Source organism: Puntigrus tetrazona, chromosome 2 (genome assembly GCF_018831695.1).
Source record: "Puntigrus tetrazona isolate hp1 chromosome 2, ASM1883169v1, whole genome shotgun sequence".
Lineage (NCBI taxonomy): Eukaryota > Metazoa > Chordata > Actinopteri > Cypriniformes > Cyprinidae > Puntigrus > Puntigrus tetrazona.
In genome coordinates, this window is record NC_056700.1 from 2,813,704 (window position 1) to 2,829,485 (window position 15,782).

A 15,782-nucleotide genomic window follows, 5' to 3' on the forward strand; every position below is an offset into this window, starting at 1 on the left:
GATATTAACCTTTAAAGTTTATATATATATATATATATATATATATATATATATATATATATATATATATATATATATATATATATATATATAATGCATGCAGAATATATAATAATGTAAAAGAACTCAAAACAGAGTGGTTCAAGTGAAAACATTACATAACATTTGAATTCAAAAATAAAATAATGAAAACAAAGAAACAAATAAGGATAATAAATGAATAAAATAATAATACAAACATTTATACAAAAACCTGACCTTTTTGTTACAAGAGGTAGACTAATAAGTGGTCCCAATCCGTTTCATGTTGACGTCAAAGTGAAACATTAGCATCTTGCCCGCCTATTGTTGCAGGCGCAGACACGCGCTGGGAAAACATGTTTTTTTTAGTTGGTCTGAAGTAAAATGCCTAACTAATTCTTTACCACTGCGTGTCGCTTTCTGAGCGTGAAATACTCACAAACATTCATTGCAGATAAAAAAAGAATCCTTAAAGGAATCGTTTGTGAAAAATAAAGTAAAAATAAGGGGGGGGGGGTAACATGATGCATTTAGAATTATTTAATTGTTAAAGAGTTTCAAAAAACTATTTGGGCATATGACCGAATATCAACATGCCAAAAAACGTACTTCCGGGTCTGTAAGTTTCGCAGAGTTTTTTTTCGATCTTTGATCTGCATGCGGATAGAACTCCTTATATGGGCATTTCTCCCGGAAGCACGCCCGCGCAGGGGACTCCGCAAGGGACTCGTCTCTAAAGAAGTGTGTTTTGGGTTGTAAGGGAAAGATAACCTTGTTAATCTTTCCAAAAGGACCCAGCGTTGTGTGAACAGTAGGTGCGCTTTGTTTTCGTGTGCGTGCTTGTTTGACGATCGTTTTTTAAACAAGGCCCACTTCGATGCTGTATTTGCACATGGTTTGATATTGAAAGATGGAGAGATCCCAGCTATAAAAGAGCCCTGTCACGATTCAGAGCTGCAGGCTGTAAGTGAAGTAGCATCGTGTCTGTGTTTTGTCGGCAATCGGCGCTCAAGTGCTCGTCACTCTTTAGCCCCGCCCACACGGCACGCCTCCAGGAGCTCGGCTTTTTTCTGAGAGAATTTTTTCTTTTATTAATATGATAAAACGAAAGACTTTTTGGAGATATGAAGGACGCGGTACTACTTTACAAGTACTCAATATTAACACGAGATTGAGTGAAACTGTTTTATGTCCCCTTTAATTTACTTTAATTACTCAATGCTTCAGGCAATGCAAACATATAGGTGAAGTTTTTTCTTCAAGTAGAAAGTTAAAGAAGATTTTATATTCACAGAATGCAAATAAAAGTCTACTGTTTTTGTGTAAAGTCCAAAAAAAGCACCTCAGCAAATCCATACAGCGATTCCTGACAATATATTTTTACAGCATGTGACCTGTAATCTCATCCTGATGTAGTTGTGTAGTTTGCTTTGATAACTTGCTACCCTTGTGTACTTCTCTCACATCTACAAATCTAATTGCGCTGTAACTGCAGATGTTTAGAACCAGGTTTCAGCAGAATTAAAATGAAATGAACCTCATGCGAGTCATCTATCCAAAACCCCATCTCACTCATCAGTCGACATGCTTTCTACCAAATGACCTGTAGTTCGGTCTAAAGGTGTTTCTTTGAGCCAAAGCCATTAGTGTAGTGCATACTACAGTCTGTAGGGGGCGCTACTGTACTGCACCCTACATCACCTTGTGTGCAAACCACACACCGCTTCCACGCTTTCTTAGAGAAAATGTTACTGATATTGGTACATGTAAAACATATTTGAAAAAGCTGGTTGAAGGTGTTTTTAGAGCCCCCTAAAATGGCCGTGTGGCACACTTTCCAATAATTGGCATTTGCAATCCAATAACGCCGTATTTACCATCATCTACTACAGTCTAACAGCTGGTTATCTGCTCAGCTCTTTCTCAGATTGACTAGATGTGATTCTGGAGGCCTTCGAAGGCGTCAGACTTCCTCTTGCTGTTCGAGAAGCCTCTTTTGTGTGTGTGTGTGTGTGTGTGTGAAGACATTATCATCCTGAAATACAGGATCGTCATAAAGGAACAGTGTTTGAATAATCGGGAGCAGCTGGTCCTGTAAAATAGCCTCATATTGCTGGGCTGTAATACGACCCTGCAGAGCAATCATCAGACCAACGACTGCTGTGTTTATGGATTCTCTGCCATGCGTAATACCTGGAAGCGCATACTGTATTGCGAGTTAGAAGCTGCATTAAAAAACTGTGTGAAGTGCGTCCTTTTGTCAATACGTGACAAATTTCAGGAAATAATAGTAGGCTTACACAAATAGTTTGACAGTTCTGTGTTGTTTTCGTGTGACTGATGATAGGCTAGATTCATCAGATCATCAATACGGATCCAAATATAGTGCAAACTGAATTTAGTGCACTCAGACAGTGTCTCCTATGTTTCATATCCTACAGCGATGATTTCTTCTAGTTCATTAGTATGTAATGCTGCCCCTCAGAGCATCGTGGCCGTGTTGATGTATAGTTTATTTGATTTTCCGTGGCCCGGTCATGTAAAATTGACTATCTGTCCACAGATTCCAGTCTTTCTTTCTCTCTCGGTCCCAGAAACACAAGCTGCATTCTGATTCTCTGGGTCCCTACGTAGTGATCACTGCTACTTACTCACTCATCAGGGGATATCTACACATTAACCTCACTTGACCAAGTTGATCGATCGATTCATTATCAAAGAATCCTGAAAAAAGGATCAGAAACATAAGATACGATATATTAGATACATAATGAAGATAATTGTATGATAAATATAAACATATATGTGCGTAGTCTCGTTTACTTTATTATTACCAGCAGGTGGCGCTCTTTGTTAACGGTTTGTGACGGTTGTCTTGATTAAAGGAAGCGAAAAGCACCATCTTCTATTATTCACAGAGACGTCATTCTCAAGTTACACGCGCTGAACTTGAAATGAACTTGAGTTTATTGTTGTAAGACCTCGGCGCTGTCCAATCTGGCGTAACGTGCAATTTGTGTTTGAGCGACGGTCAGAGAAAAGCAGCCTGAGAGCGTCAGGGCCGACAGTCGGCACGAGGCATGTTTGGTCAGAGGTTTTGGTTTTTATCTAACACGATGTCTGGCCAAACTGCTTTCCTTTCTTCTGCTCTACGCCGTTCCAGCTCAGTCAGCTCTCAAGACGAAATCGGCGGGACAACCTGACGCGAACGGATCGCCTGGGGTTTGAAATGTAGATAAATTGGAAGATTATTTTTTGGACGGTGGAACAACTGACTACAAATTGCTTGGCTGCAAAACCCATCCTGGACTGCAGTTTCAGAGCCATCAAATCCTTCTTTTGAGAGTGTCAGAGAGGGTTTCTGGATATTGCTGAGACGTAGTGGTAGTTTAAATCTGTGCGCCTATAAAGACATGAGAAGCAGAAGTGTCTGAACTGCATGTTTGTTCATTAAATATAAAATAAATACCACATTCACACTATATATATATATAAGCGTTATTTGGTTGATGATAAAATACATTAACCTGGTTCTTACATTTAGGCCCTTTATATTTTTGAGTTATAACTGTAACCCTTGCCATAACATCATAGTACCAGAAATACAATAATGAAAAACACTGTAACAAATGTACTTTATAACCTCTGCTGCTGCCTTTTTTGCTATTTTCCCCTTGAAGGCGTTAAAACCACAATTGATTATGAAGTTGAAGTCTTGTGTGCCTTATACAAGACTATTTTGTCTTGATTACATCATTAATTGGTTTCAAGGGAAGTACATATAACTTCCTTTGGTACTTTCCCCCGTCCCCTTCTGTCATGTAGGCACAGCACATAAACTGTTTCATTTCAGAAGACTGGAGGCTTCTTCTGGTCTTCTTCCTCTCCTTCTTCCTCTACAGATATCCTAGTTTCTGAACCTTAATCTATTAGATACAATACTTTAAATATTAATGCTTAGCTTTACTTTTTTCTCTGAACTGAGGCTGCATCCCTGCAAAGCGTTGGTATATTGATACCAAAAGCTAGTCCTAGACTAAAATGCCAGATTGATTGAAAATATTTTGCTCTGACATATCTATAAGCCAGTGTCATTGTTCTCTGTCAAGATGCACACCTGTAATGTTTTTTTATATATATAAGGCATTTTTTGTAAAGGTTGCTTAAATATCCTAATTTAACTAAGACTTAGTCCTGGGTTAAGATAAGCTAGGTTTGTGGAACCAGGCCTATATGCTTTATACCCATCACACCACGTTAATCTAGCATCGAAAGCTGTTTCTCATTCATACCAGCAACACAGTTTTGAACACTGAGGAAAAAAGAGCTTTAGATGAAGCAGCCATTAACCTCAATCAGAAACCAAATCTGAAAATTCTACTCTTTGTTGAAGAACATCTTAATTAGCTACATATATTCATTGAGCAGGCACTTTTATTCAGTGGCTTATGAATGAGGACAATCGAAGCAATCAAAACCCACAAAAGAGCAATAACATTTAAGTACTGTAACAAGTCTTGGTTTTTTTTAAACGCGGTACACGTACAGTTTTACTTTTACTTTTATTAAGAATGAAATAAAAAAGGTAAAAAGAATAGAGAACTCTATAGTGATTAGAGGGTTATTTTATAGTAAATAAAAAGAAAACAAGTATTAAAGGATTAGTATATAAAAGTATTAGTATAAAAAGGGTCAAGTGTAGATGGAAGAAATGTGTTTCTTGGATTCATTTGGGCAGGTCATTTCACCAGGAGGGGGCTTTCAATGTAAAAGTTAATGAAAGTAATTGCATCTTTGGCATGCCACAATAATGCACCGTTCGCTTGCAGAACACAATCTTCTAGAGAGCAAGACTGAACTAATGAATTTCGGTAAAGGGCTGCAGAGATGGTATTTTTTTCCTGGCTGTCCTTGAAGGAGGTACGGCTGAGTCACCTAGCTGGATGGAGGAGCTATTTGCTTGCAACCACTAGCAGTTCTGTTTTTGCAAGGCTGAGTCGAAGGAGATGGTTCTTCACGCAGCAAGAAATGTCTGTCGTATCACCGATAAAGCCACGTTTCTGAATTACCACGTAGACCGAGAAGGGAAGCGGTCCAAGAACTGAGCCCTGAGGCACCCCAGGAGTTAGATATTGTGACTGTTCATCATTTGGAATGAAAAGAGATGTTTTATTTTTACCTCTGTCCAAAAAGTTCCTTGTTAGTACAGTAGTACCTTTACCCAGGTTTAGAGTAATTAATTATTACAAAGGAAAGAAATGACATTTTCAAGCATTTTTCATATTTAACTTCAAAAAGTAGCTACACATTACCAGAAGAAAAACACGTTGCGCATCAATTAATGATGTAAAATATTTTATTATTTTTTTGTAAATGTAAATTCAATTCCTCAAATACCAAACCCTATATCGCTCTGTGTACTTCAAAAAAGCTTCAGTTTCCAAAACAATTTAGACTACTATACAGAGCAAAAGAAAAGAAAGAAAGAAAGAAAAAAAACACTAGGAAATTGATGTATTTTACAAGACAAGGAAAATATCCATGAAACAATTTTGTTACAGCTGTTCATTGAGAAAAAATATATACAACTGACTCTTTTGAAAAAATTCATGCCCAGTACAATACAAAGTCTAAACTGTCCATTTTTCAACGTGAAATTGTGCACACAGAAACTCCCAAATTGAAATAACAAGGCATGTGAAATGTGAAAAAACAGTTTTTGGCTACAAAATGAATAGCACTCTCTTAACAGATGCTTCACTTCAATCAATAAAACTAATACAAGCATATGTTTTTCATATGTACATCACTTTCAGAGAGTTACGCTGACCCTTCTTTCCCAGCGAATCCCGCTCATACCATCTCCAACAAGCAAACTTTTCAAATCAATGACTCCTCGTTCTTGCACGACGACATTGCAGGTTTATAAAATCCAGACGACGGCTTTTATTAAAAAAACAAAAATGAGCTTGATCTATTTGTGCCTGTTCTCAGGTTACGCTTGTGATCTCGTAATCGGTTCGTGAGGTTTAAAGTTCGTTTCACAGTTATCCCTACGTCTACGATCCCGCCTGATTCACTAGGTTTCGAATTTCCGTGTCGCTGCTATCCGTAACATAAAATGGAATAAAATGAAATGAAAACCGACAAAATGGTCAGCAATAATGTATAAACCACAAAGTCACTACGAATACCACATCCTAAGCACGGAGAAAATACTTTTCTTGTGAAATCACCTTTGTAATTCTGTACAGTTTCGTAATTACACGTGTACACGTGGTATCATGATGTGTCTTTGTTAAATAATTCCGAAGAGGGAAAAGAAAGGAGAAACAAAAAAAGCGAAACAAAACGGCACATCTAAAATATCTGAACATCAATATGAATAAGGTAGTGAATAAGGTAGTATTTGGTCAATCATTCCGATATTTCTCTATATTTACACGGTATTTACAGATGTAACAGAATCTCAAACTGCGTGCAAGAATCGCAGTCGGGCTTCCTTTTGTTCGGCATAAAACCGCTTTTAAAAATAGGCCCATTCATTCACTCACACAGTAATAAATACAAAACACCTTTATTTTCTTACACTAAACAATGAGAGATATCTAGGATAAAACTGACTCATGGAATCAAGTATTTTGAGTTTTTTTTTTTTTTTTTTTTTTGTGAGTTCATTTTCTTTTCTGTTTCTTTTTTTGTTTTGTTTTTTCTTTTTTTTAGTGCAACATGTTTTTTTTTTTTCCCTTTGCGGAAGTCAATTCCGTACATTCTCCATTCAGTGATGTTCTACATTGATTTCTACGGTTCAGTCGCTACAGATCTCGTCATACAGATGGGCCTGCCCCTCCATCAACCTATAAGGCAATACCCGGCACAGTGCTCGCGCTCATTCTCCGTTCCCATTCGCTGGTGAAATCTACCCCATGTGACGCACACGCATTCGAGCTGACAAACAAAACACACACACACACACACACACACACACACAGACTCATGGCACAAGCACAAAACGGAACCTTTTCCTTTCAAGTCAAGAAATGATACGAATGGCTCTCACACAATGCTGTATTCTCGCGTTGTGTTTTCCTCTTAGTTTTGCACATAAAAAAAAAAAAAAAAAAAAAAATCGCCTGTTCACGACAACTTCCCGGGTTGGCTGTTTCCTCTTTGCACGTCTCCTCTGGTAAATTGGCACCTCAGAGCTGTTGGGGTTGTTGTTGGTGTCACTCCTGTTTAGTTTATCCACTTGCGGCAGTTGGCGGCTCCACAGTGACATGAGATCTTGCTCTGATCTGCAGCCGGGGTGAGCTTGTAATCGTAGCAGAGCTGCAACGAAATCGTTCAGAGGTGGTTCAAATCTCAAATCAGAAGCACCGCACTCGTTCTAGACTTGCCCTTATTCTGTTCGATCAAGAAGAGCTTCATGAGATGTAGCTGAGAGCACTTTAAAGGGCTGTTTCGGCTGTCTGGATCAGAATAGCGTTGAACATTCACAGTACAGGAAGGCCGGCGCTTTCATTTAACAATTAACATAACGTATTGTTTTACAAATCAATTTGAATACGTTTTTTTTTTTACCATGGTTTCAGCTAAAAAAATTTTTTTTCTATATCTTGGACGGGTAAGTAAATTAATAGCAAATTAAAATCTAAAATTAAAATGAGTGTCAGGAAATCTAAATGCAAAAATGTTAAATGTTAAAATATTTTGTTCACATTAATCTACACTCCATACACCATAACTATATGGCAAAAAACAGGTTTTTAACATCTTTGCAAATTTATTAAAAATAAAAAACTAAAATGATTCCAATGCATAAGTATTCACACCCTTATCTGGAACAGTTGAAATTTAGCTCAGGAGCATTTATATTGCTTGTAGATGTTACTAAACTTTAAAGAAAACCCAGTCCAGAGCATTCAGAAACTCAGACAGGGCAGAAAGTCCACCTTCCAACAGGACAATGACACATGACAACCCTAAACATGTGCATCTGCCCACATCTAGAGAAGAAGAGTGGCAGATGATTGACAAATTGCTGATGAGCAAAGCATCAAACAAACAAAAGAACTTGAGAATGTAAAGATGCCCCAGCTAAATATTTAGATTAGGGTACGAATACTTCTGTAATGTACTTATTTTTGTTAAAAAATGTTAAAAACCTGTTTTTGCTGTATAGTTATGGTGTATGGATTGTAGCTTGATGTGGGAAAAGTTATCATAAGGCAGCAACATAGCAAAATGTGAAAAAATTAAGGGGTATGTATATACAGTATATATGCAAGGCACTGTATATACTGTATTGACCTGATTATAAGACAAATTGATTAAAAGATGACCATCCTTTTTCCAGATGTACCTTTTGGAAAATGTCTTTTTGAAAACCAAACTGAGTAAAAAGTAAAACATTTTCTTTATTAATTACTTCCACTATAAATATTGCTTCTTTATCTTTATTTTCATATTGCATATTTTGACTGTTTTTATTTTTTGTTTTGAAAGTACGGTAAATAGCACCTATTGCTGTAGGTGTGTTATTGACAGGTCAAAGTCTACTTGACTAGTGTTTGCTGTAACAGTTGCAGCGTGATTCATTAACCCTCCACCTCCCCCAGCTCCACCTGTATAGATCTGCTACGGAAGGTTATGTCATATATGTTATGTGCAGCAGCAGGATTTCTTACATGCTCACAGCAGCATGTTGCGAATATATTGGCAGCAGCAAGTCTCGGCTTTGGGCCAAAATCAAACCTATTAGCTTTGTCATGTCCATTACCATGCCAAACCTTTAGAGAGCTGATTTTATACCTCCTAGAAGTATGGCAGATTGCAAAGGTCTGCCGAATCCTTCGCCATCTCACAGAACCACCCTGAAGACTGTGCTGTACATTTACCCGATGTGCATATTTTGTTTAGGCTGCATAAAAATGAATGTCACTTTCAGTTGTGCGGTTCACGTTTAATGAATTCGCTCTTTCCTTACCTCTTCTCCCCTCTCGATCCTGCGGGCGGCACTGATGATGATCTTGTGTCCCCGCTCGAACGTCACAACCTCAGCTACGCAGTTTGGTGAGCAAGAATGATTGATGTACCTACCGGATAAATTGAATTCAAATTCATTTATTTCATTACTACTTATTTCCTAGAGCTCCCTTTGAACTTTCAAGCAGCAGTTCTTTTTGAAACCCAGTGTCATAAACTATCTAAAATTAGAATTATTATAATTTTCAGGAGTATCATTAATGAGAAATCAGAAATGTCTATATCACATAAGCATATATGTATATATATATATATATATATATATATATATATATATATATATATATATATATATATATATATATTCATCATAAAAATAAATAAATACAAATCCGAAAAAAATTAGGCACTCTTCACAAATAATTATACAATTGTATAAAAACTGAGCATTTCTGAAGAATCATGTGACACTGTTGCATAAATAGCATTTTAAATATATATTACTATACATATAATTATATATTATAATTAAAATATTTCCATTATCACCATTTTTACTGTATTTTTGATCTTATAGATGTATCCTTTGTGAGCATAAGTATCTCAAATAGTAATCCTAAAGCAGTTCATCGTGCTCAGGGTTATGTAAAGTGTAGAAAAGATAACAATATGTCAGAATTGATGTTGCCCATAATGCATTATTAAGTAATGTAGACATCTGAAAGCTGATATGAGAAGCTAAGTTCATTTTTTTTTACCTCGCAGGGCTTCCGGACCGAGTTGCATCGATAACTCGCTCGCCGTCGATGCGGAACATGTACGCTGGGAGGTTCTGTGGGAGAAATCCAGCCAGGTTTAGACAAACGCATTTGGACAGCAAGTCAAGGTAACATTATTCCCAGCGCTGTTCCCACGGTGGCTGAGCGAGCTTTACCTTAGCCTTGTACAGCAGCTCTTTCCTCATGGCCACCTCAGTGCGCAGAATATCCCCCATGTATTCAATCACCATGGTCTGCTTCTCAATGTCACGCGCTGCAAACAGCCCAAGACCCTGCAGACACGACACGCATTAGACAAGCACCACAAACACACAGGTTTACTGGGACTTAATATATAAAGCTAGATATAAATACCATAAGTTAAAGCATTTCTTACAGTTGAGAAAAAAAAACAATTATTGTTTATCCCCTAAAAGTGGATTTATTACGTTTTTATTTACTTCTGGGTACAAATTTGTCCTCAGACATATTAATAAGAAGGTATACACCTATAGGCTATTTCACGTTTCAGACTTTTTTATTCTGTTGTTCTGCGACACTTTAGAACAGGAAACACTTATTCACTATTCATTATGACTTTGCCCTCAGTAAAGTTCTAATTTGCTGATTATTAATATTAATACGGTAGTTGTTGCGTTTTAGTATTGGGTAGGGTTAGGGATGTACAATAAGGCATTAATATGCGCTTAATTACTACTAATAAATGGCTAATATTCCAGTAATATGCATGCTAATAAGCAACTGGTATTTATTTTAGACTCTGAAATAAAGCGTCACCGCTAGATGACACTTCAAAGTTTATTTTCAAGTAAAATTTTTTGTCATTTAGCTAATTTAAGATAAACCAGATAAATTTGTGCCAAAAATATGACTGTCCACAAAGAATTCTGCCTTAGCATAAAAAAACACGAACCAATGAAAATGTGTTAAGAACATCTCTGTTAAGGAAAACCAAATTCTACTATATACACAGAGTATTTATAATATTATATTGTGTGACCTGGGCCAGACTTTGCATTCTACACTGCTTCATTTAACACAGACACAGGTTTTGTACAGCTGACAGAATGAGACATCAGATATGTCTCAGTGATTTAGCTGTTTTTTTTATGCCTGTGCGGTTTTAAAAAGCTTGGCAGGGAACTGGCAGTGACACCGGATCAGCTGTGACTCTTTTAGATGACCACACATCCGTGCCAGAGGGAGGAATGCCAATAACAGGCTTTAAAGAGACATTTTTCATTAAGATGCTCTTAGAAGAATGACAGAAGTCACTGTAGTCACTCGAGGCACACCGAGTATTTCGAGGCCTATCAGAATCCCTTAAAACTGGTCTTTTTCAGTCAGTCTGATTGAACCTGGCCATTTCGGTCAGCTTTTGGCAATGATCAAACGTTCTTCACGGAGCGTGCGCACGGACTCACCTGGATGCGAGAGTGCGCCAGATACACGTTTGTCTTCCAGTCGCTGGTCAGCCGGCGGTACTGAGATGACTTGGAGTGCACAAAGTGCTTGCTGTGAGATGATCCACTGTCTGCCACCGTTGAGTTCTGGATGCAGTGAGATGTTCTGGACCACACGGAGAGGATTTTCAGCCTGGGACAAAAACAGAGTTCCTTATTTCAGGAGGAATAAGCAGCAAATTTGCATGTCCTTCCCGGAAATAACGCTGATGTTTGCGCGAGGGAATTTTTTGTCTGCATGTAAATTTAAGACTAGGTAATGCAATTTTAAGACCAATTAAATTAATAAATAATAGTAATACAGAAAGATCAAATGAAGTAATAAACATCAATACGTTTTCTAAACGTAAATGTCTAGAGATTATACTATTAGCAACAGTTTGAAAATACAAGTTCAAACTATTCCTCAGTTTATGTTTGAATTAATTTCACAAACAAAATGGCTTAACTGGAATATGAAAATAACGTGCAAAACACTGCAAAAACAGGTTGTTCTTCCTCTATTTTTGTCTTGTTTTCAAGTGAAAAAGTGGGATTGATAAAGCAAGATTCAATGAGAAACATGTAAAGTCTTGCATTCTGAGAAATTAATTAAAATGAAGAGTGTTTACGATTAAAACAAGAACAAATCTGCAGACGGGGTCAGAAAAATCACCTCAATTAAAGAGGAAAAACACGTTTTACGCCCGTTTATGTTTAAAGCATATACTCAATTTCACAGAATTGTTCAGAAAACAAGGATTTAACAATCTTCATTTTGCATCTGACTTTTTTGAACTAGAAAACAAGACAAAAATACTGATGAAGATATTCATTCCTTGCAGTGCAAGCACTCCCTGCTACACTTTAAGACCTTTTCATTCATTTGAAGAGGGTCAAATTATCACCAGCTGATGTTGCACATGCTGAAATGTTGTAGATGTGACCACAACTTAATTTTTCACAATACCGAAATACAGTTTTTCCAGTGTGCAGCTACTGACCTCTCATGATGGGGGTACGTCTGTAACTCGGAACGAGCGCAGCCAGATGGGTTGATGGACAGTGGAAGCATCAACAAGGGATTACGTCCATAACGGAATCGATACCTCGAGCACGCCTCTACACCCGGCAGCTACGATACAGTGACAAATCAACCAACTGCACATAACTGGACATCTGACTTTATAATATGCATTGAGTGACATTAAGGTTGGTTGTCATTACCGATTCAGCAATGCGAGTGACTGCTGAGATGGTGAGCCCAAACAGGTCCTCTCCCTTCAGATAGATGGGGAAGAGTCTCAGCATGCCCGTCTCCGCCCTCCTCTCAGCCACGGGCCCCAGAACCTTGTCCCAGACTCCTAGAGCACACAAACAAAAAGTAATCACATCACTGTCAGGTAAGACATAAATATATACGGTGCATACGGATATATCGGGCCAGCACTTTGTTACACATTCAGAATGCACATGGGGCTCATAAAAGAGTTTTTTTTGGTCTCAGGGTGATTTGAAATATGTGCACAACAAAAGGCATCTGAGTCCACTTTAATGTTTAGGTACAATGTGAATGCACAAAGAACTGTCCTTTTATACTCATTTTAGATTTGATCATCTGAAAGCGCTTTGATTTTGGTCTTTTAAAGTGGACATTAGAGTTCATCTATTGACAAAACGTGGCTTAGTTTTGAGTCATAAGACATTGCTTGTAGTTCTTTTTTGTTTTGTATGATATATGATAATATGATTTTTTTTGTCTTGTTATTGTTTTAGTCTTGTTAGTTATTTATGAGAAATGTTTAATGTTTATTATATCATAGTTCAGATGACAAACATGCAGACATTCACTGAAGACTTAATGGCCATTATTATTAAAACAGGGTAACTGCAAATGTAAGATACCATTTCAGATGATTAAATCGAAAAACCATTGGTTTATCTATTAATATACCGATCAATTTGTCTTTTCTTCCTTTGACAGGGTTAAACAAATAGAAAATAGTTTATGCTGAATGATATGCCAGAATCATATGTTAACATATGCGTAATTCAGAAGCATGAAATACATTCTGACTTTTATTTTAAAAGCCTATTTTTAGCTGCTCATGAAAAATGATGAAGATAAAATGCACGCTCTTACAACCACTTACAACGTATAAAAACCATAAAGCAATCACTGTCATATTTCATCACCAGCAATCTACTGGCATTGGCACAGACAGTGAACTACTCTAAAAAGACAAGCCTGTAAAACATGCAATATTTTTAATTTCATTAAATCATAAGCATTCGAGATTGAATCATTATTGGGCGTATTGCAATTTCAGTCTTTTTACTTCCAAATTTAAGGCATTTTAAAATGATAATTAAAAACTGTTATACCACTTCAAATATTTAAGATTTTTAATGACTGTAAATTGGATCAAAGGGAATTCCGTCAGCTTCTATATCAGCAAATTTTAATGAATCCAGTGGAGACTGTACCTTTAGCAGTGGTGTCAGTCAGCACCAGATCCTCGTAGCCCTGCTCAGTGACGCGGATGCTGAATTCGGGACGGCCCTCATGCTCTTCCACAGAGCAGACGTAGCGGCATCGCTTCTGTCCGTGCCGCATGCTCCAGTAGAGTCGGCTTGCCTCGTAACCAGGTGGAAAGATGGCCGTAGACGAATGAAACGTGGACAGCAGGGAAGGTGGCAGCTGACCCATGGCATGGAAAAGCAAACTGCCCACTCTGAAAGTGTGGCCACGTTCAGGTTGCTGCACGGCCGACGCTAACTGTCGCAGCTCATCGCGCTGCACAAACACGCGGCGAAACACGGAGAAGCAGCGCAGCTGCTGTTCTAAGTGCAACCCCGCGGCGGCGCCAGATCCTCTCGGCCGGTGCTGGTGGCATAGCATCGTCTTATCCTTGAAAAACGTACAGCCGGCCTGCAGGGCGCAGGTGAAGTGGTAAATGTTGAGGCAGCGCAGCCGATGGCAGCCACTGGTGGCACCCAAACGTTGACAAAACGCACAAACCACCGTTTGCCCTCGCTGCCGAGCCATTTCCACGTTGATCAGGGCTCCGGCTTGCGTCTCGTAGACCTCAGAGGACCAGAGGGCGCAGTTGAGGTGCACCCACGTGTCCAAGTCTAAGTTGAGCAGCCTGGCAGGGCCGTCCGTCATCCCATCACCTATCTGTTGACAAAAACAGCAGCGGCGCCGGTCTCGAGTGCTTGAGCACGGTCGCAGAGACGAGTTGAGCTGCTGCAAAAGCTCCTCAACCTCCGCCTCAGATGTTTGGGCGGCAACTTTTGGTATCGTAATGTGCACCGTCCATTTTCGCCAGCGCAGGCCTTTCCACCGTTTGCCGTGATGCCACGGTTTGTCTTCCGTGAGGCTCTGGGAACGCGGTTTAAGCTTCACCGTCACTTTAAGATGACTTTCCGAAATGCTTTCAGGCTTGGACTCCATCTTGATCGCTTGAGCTGCCTCGGCTGGGGTGAAAGCCATGTGGAGGTTCGGGGAGGGAGGGGACGGTTTGGGCTGGAGTTGGGCCAGGCAGTGGACGTCTAGCGAGGACATGTTGTTGCTGTACTGGTGCTGGACTTTAGAGGGACACTGTTGCAAAGCACTTTCGGGAAGTAAAGCAACAGATGCCTGGAAATGCAACACAGAAATCGAGAGCAAATTATACATCAGTCAAAAAAATTTAAATCGGTCACGCTTTTTGCATATGTATTATGACACAGAAAACAAACCTTGATGTCGGCGTTCCCATTGGACTGAGATGATGATGAGTGCAGAATGAGACAGCTATGACTGCAGAACACCAAACCACCATCCGAACATAACTGAGTCTTCTGGGAGAAACCAGAGGAGGACATCAGGTTTAAAAATGCTCGTCTTTCTTTAATTGTATATGTAATAAAGTAACTTGCTTCACATTTGAAATGACTTTCCTGCTGTCTTCTATGCAGTCTAGGGATGGACGATATCTCAAAAGTATCATATCGTAATATTTTCAGGTGCGATCACGTTCCAAGATCTCGTGACCATTATTTTTTTTTAATCTTTGTTTTTACGTTACTAAACACTAGTACCAATGTCCACAGAGGCCGATTGAAGAAAATAACATCCCAACATACTTTTTACAAAGAAATATGCCAGATGTTTAGAAATAAAATTGGTTTTGAATGACCAAAGCAACATATTCATACCTGTGCTTTGCCCTGCTCGTCTTTGGTAATTTTCCTCACTCCATTGCCCAGGACAACAACTTTACAGTGTTGACACCATTGTTGCTTTGGTCCTGGGTTTTCCTGCCCCCTCATATCCCTACCACCAACAAAACCTGAAAGAGATCCACAGTTGTCAATAAACATAAAAGGATCCTTGTACCAGCTCTGACAAGCATAAAACGGCAATTACACAACAATAATAGAGAGCTGTGTCATTTCCCCGTAATGAATGAGATGCAATCTTGTATTGAGGTTTTTAATGTGATTCAGTACATTCATTAAGTGAGTATCTGACACACATGAGCAGACGTCAACAGGACAGAGTTCAGGC

At 38.7% G+C, this 15,782-nt stretch overlaps 1 protein-coding gene across 13 annotated transcripts in view; it reads right to left on the bottom strand.

Moving 5' to 3' along the window:
* Positions 1–5,359: 5,359 nt before the first annotated feature.
* The window catches only part of kmt2cb (lysine (K)-specific methyltransferase 2Cb), a 93,752-nt gene continuing 83,329 nt past the window's right edge, over positions 5,360–15,782 (bottom strand). For 12 of the 13 annotated variants that reach the window (XM_043222019.1, XM_043221995.1, XM_043222003.1 and 9 more), the window contains 10 exons: positions 15,431–15,564; positions 14,972–15,073; positions 13,715–14,870; positions 12,455–12,591; positions 12,232–12,362; positions 11,210–11,381; positions 9,941–10,057; positions 9,765–9,838; positions 9,008–9,116; positions 5,360–7,350 (listed from right to left, as the gene is read on the bottom strand). In XM_043222019.1, coding sequence (XP_043077954.1) covers positions 7,258–7,350; positions 9,008–9,116; positions 9,765–9,838; positions 9,941–10,057; positions 11,210–11,381; positions 12,232–12,362; positions 12,455–12,591; positions 13,715–14,870; positions 14,972–15,073; positions 15,431–15,564 — 2,225 coding nt within the window. In that variant the 3' untranslated portion in view covers positions 5,360–7,257. The remainder of the gene's footprint in view (positions 7,351–9,007; positions 9,117–9,764; positions 9,839–9,940; positions 10,058–11,209; positions 11,382–12,231; positions 12,363–12,454; positions 12,592–13,714; positions 14,871–14,971; positions 15,074–15,430; positions 15,565–15,782) is intronic. The other variant, XM_043221961.1, reaches the window with a different exon arrangement.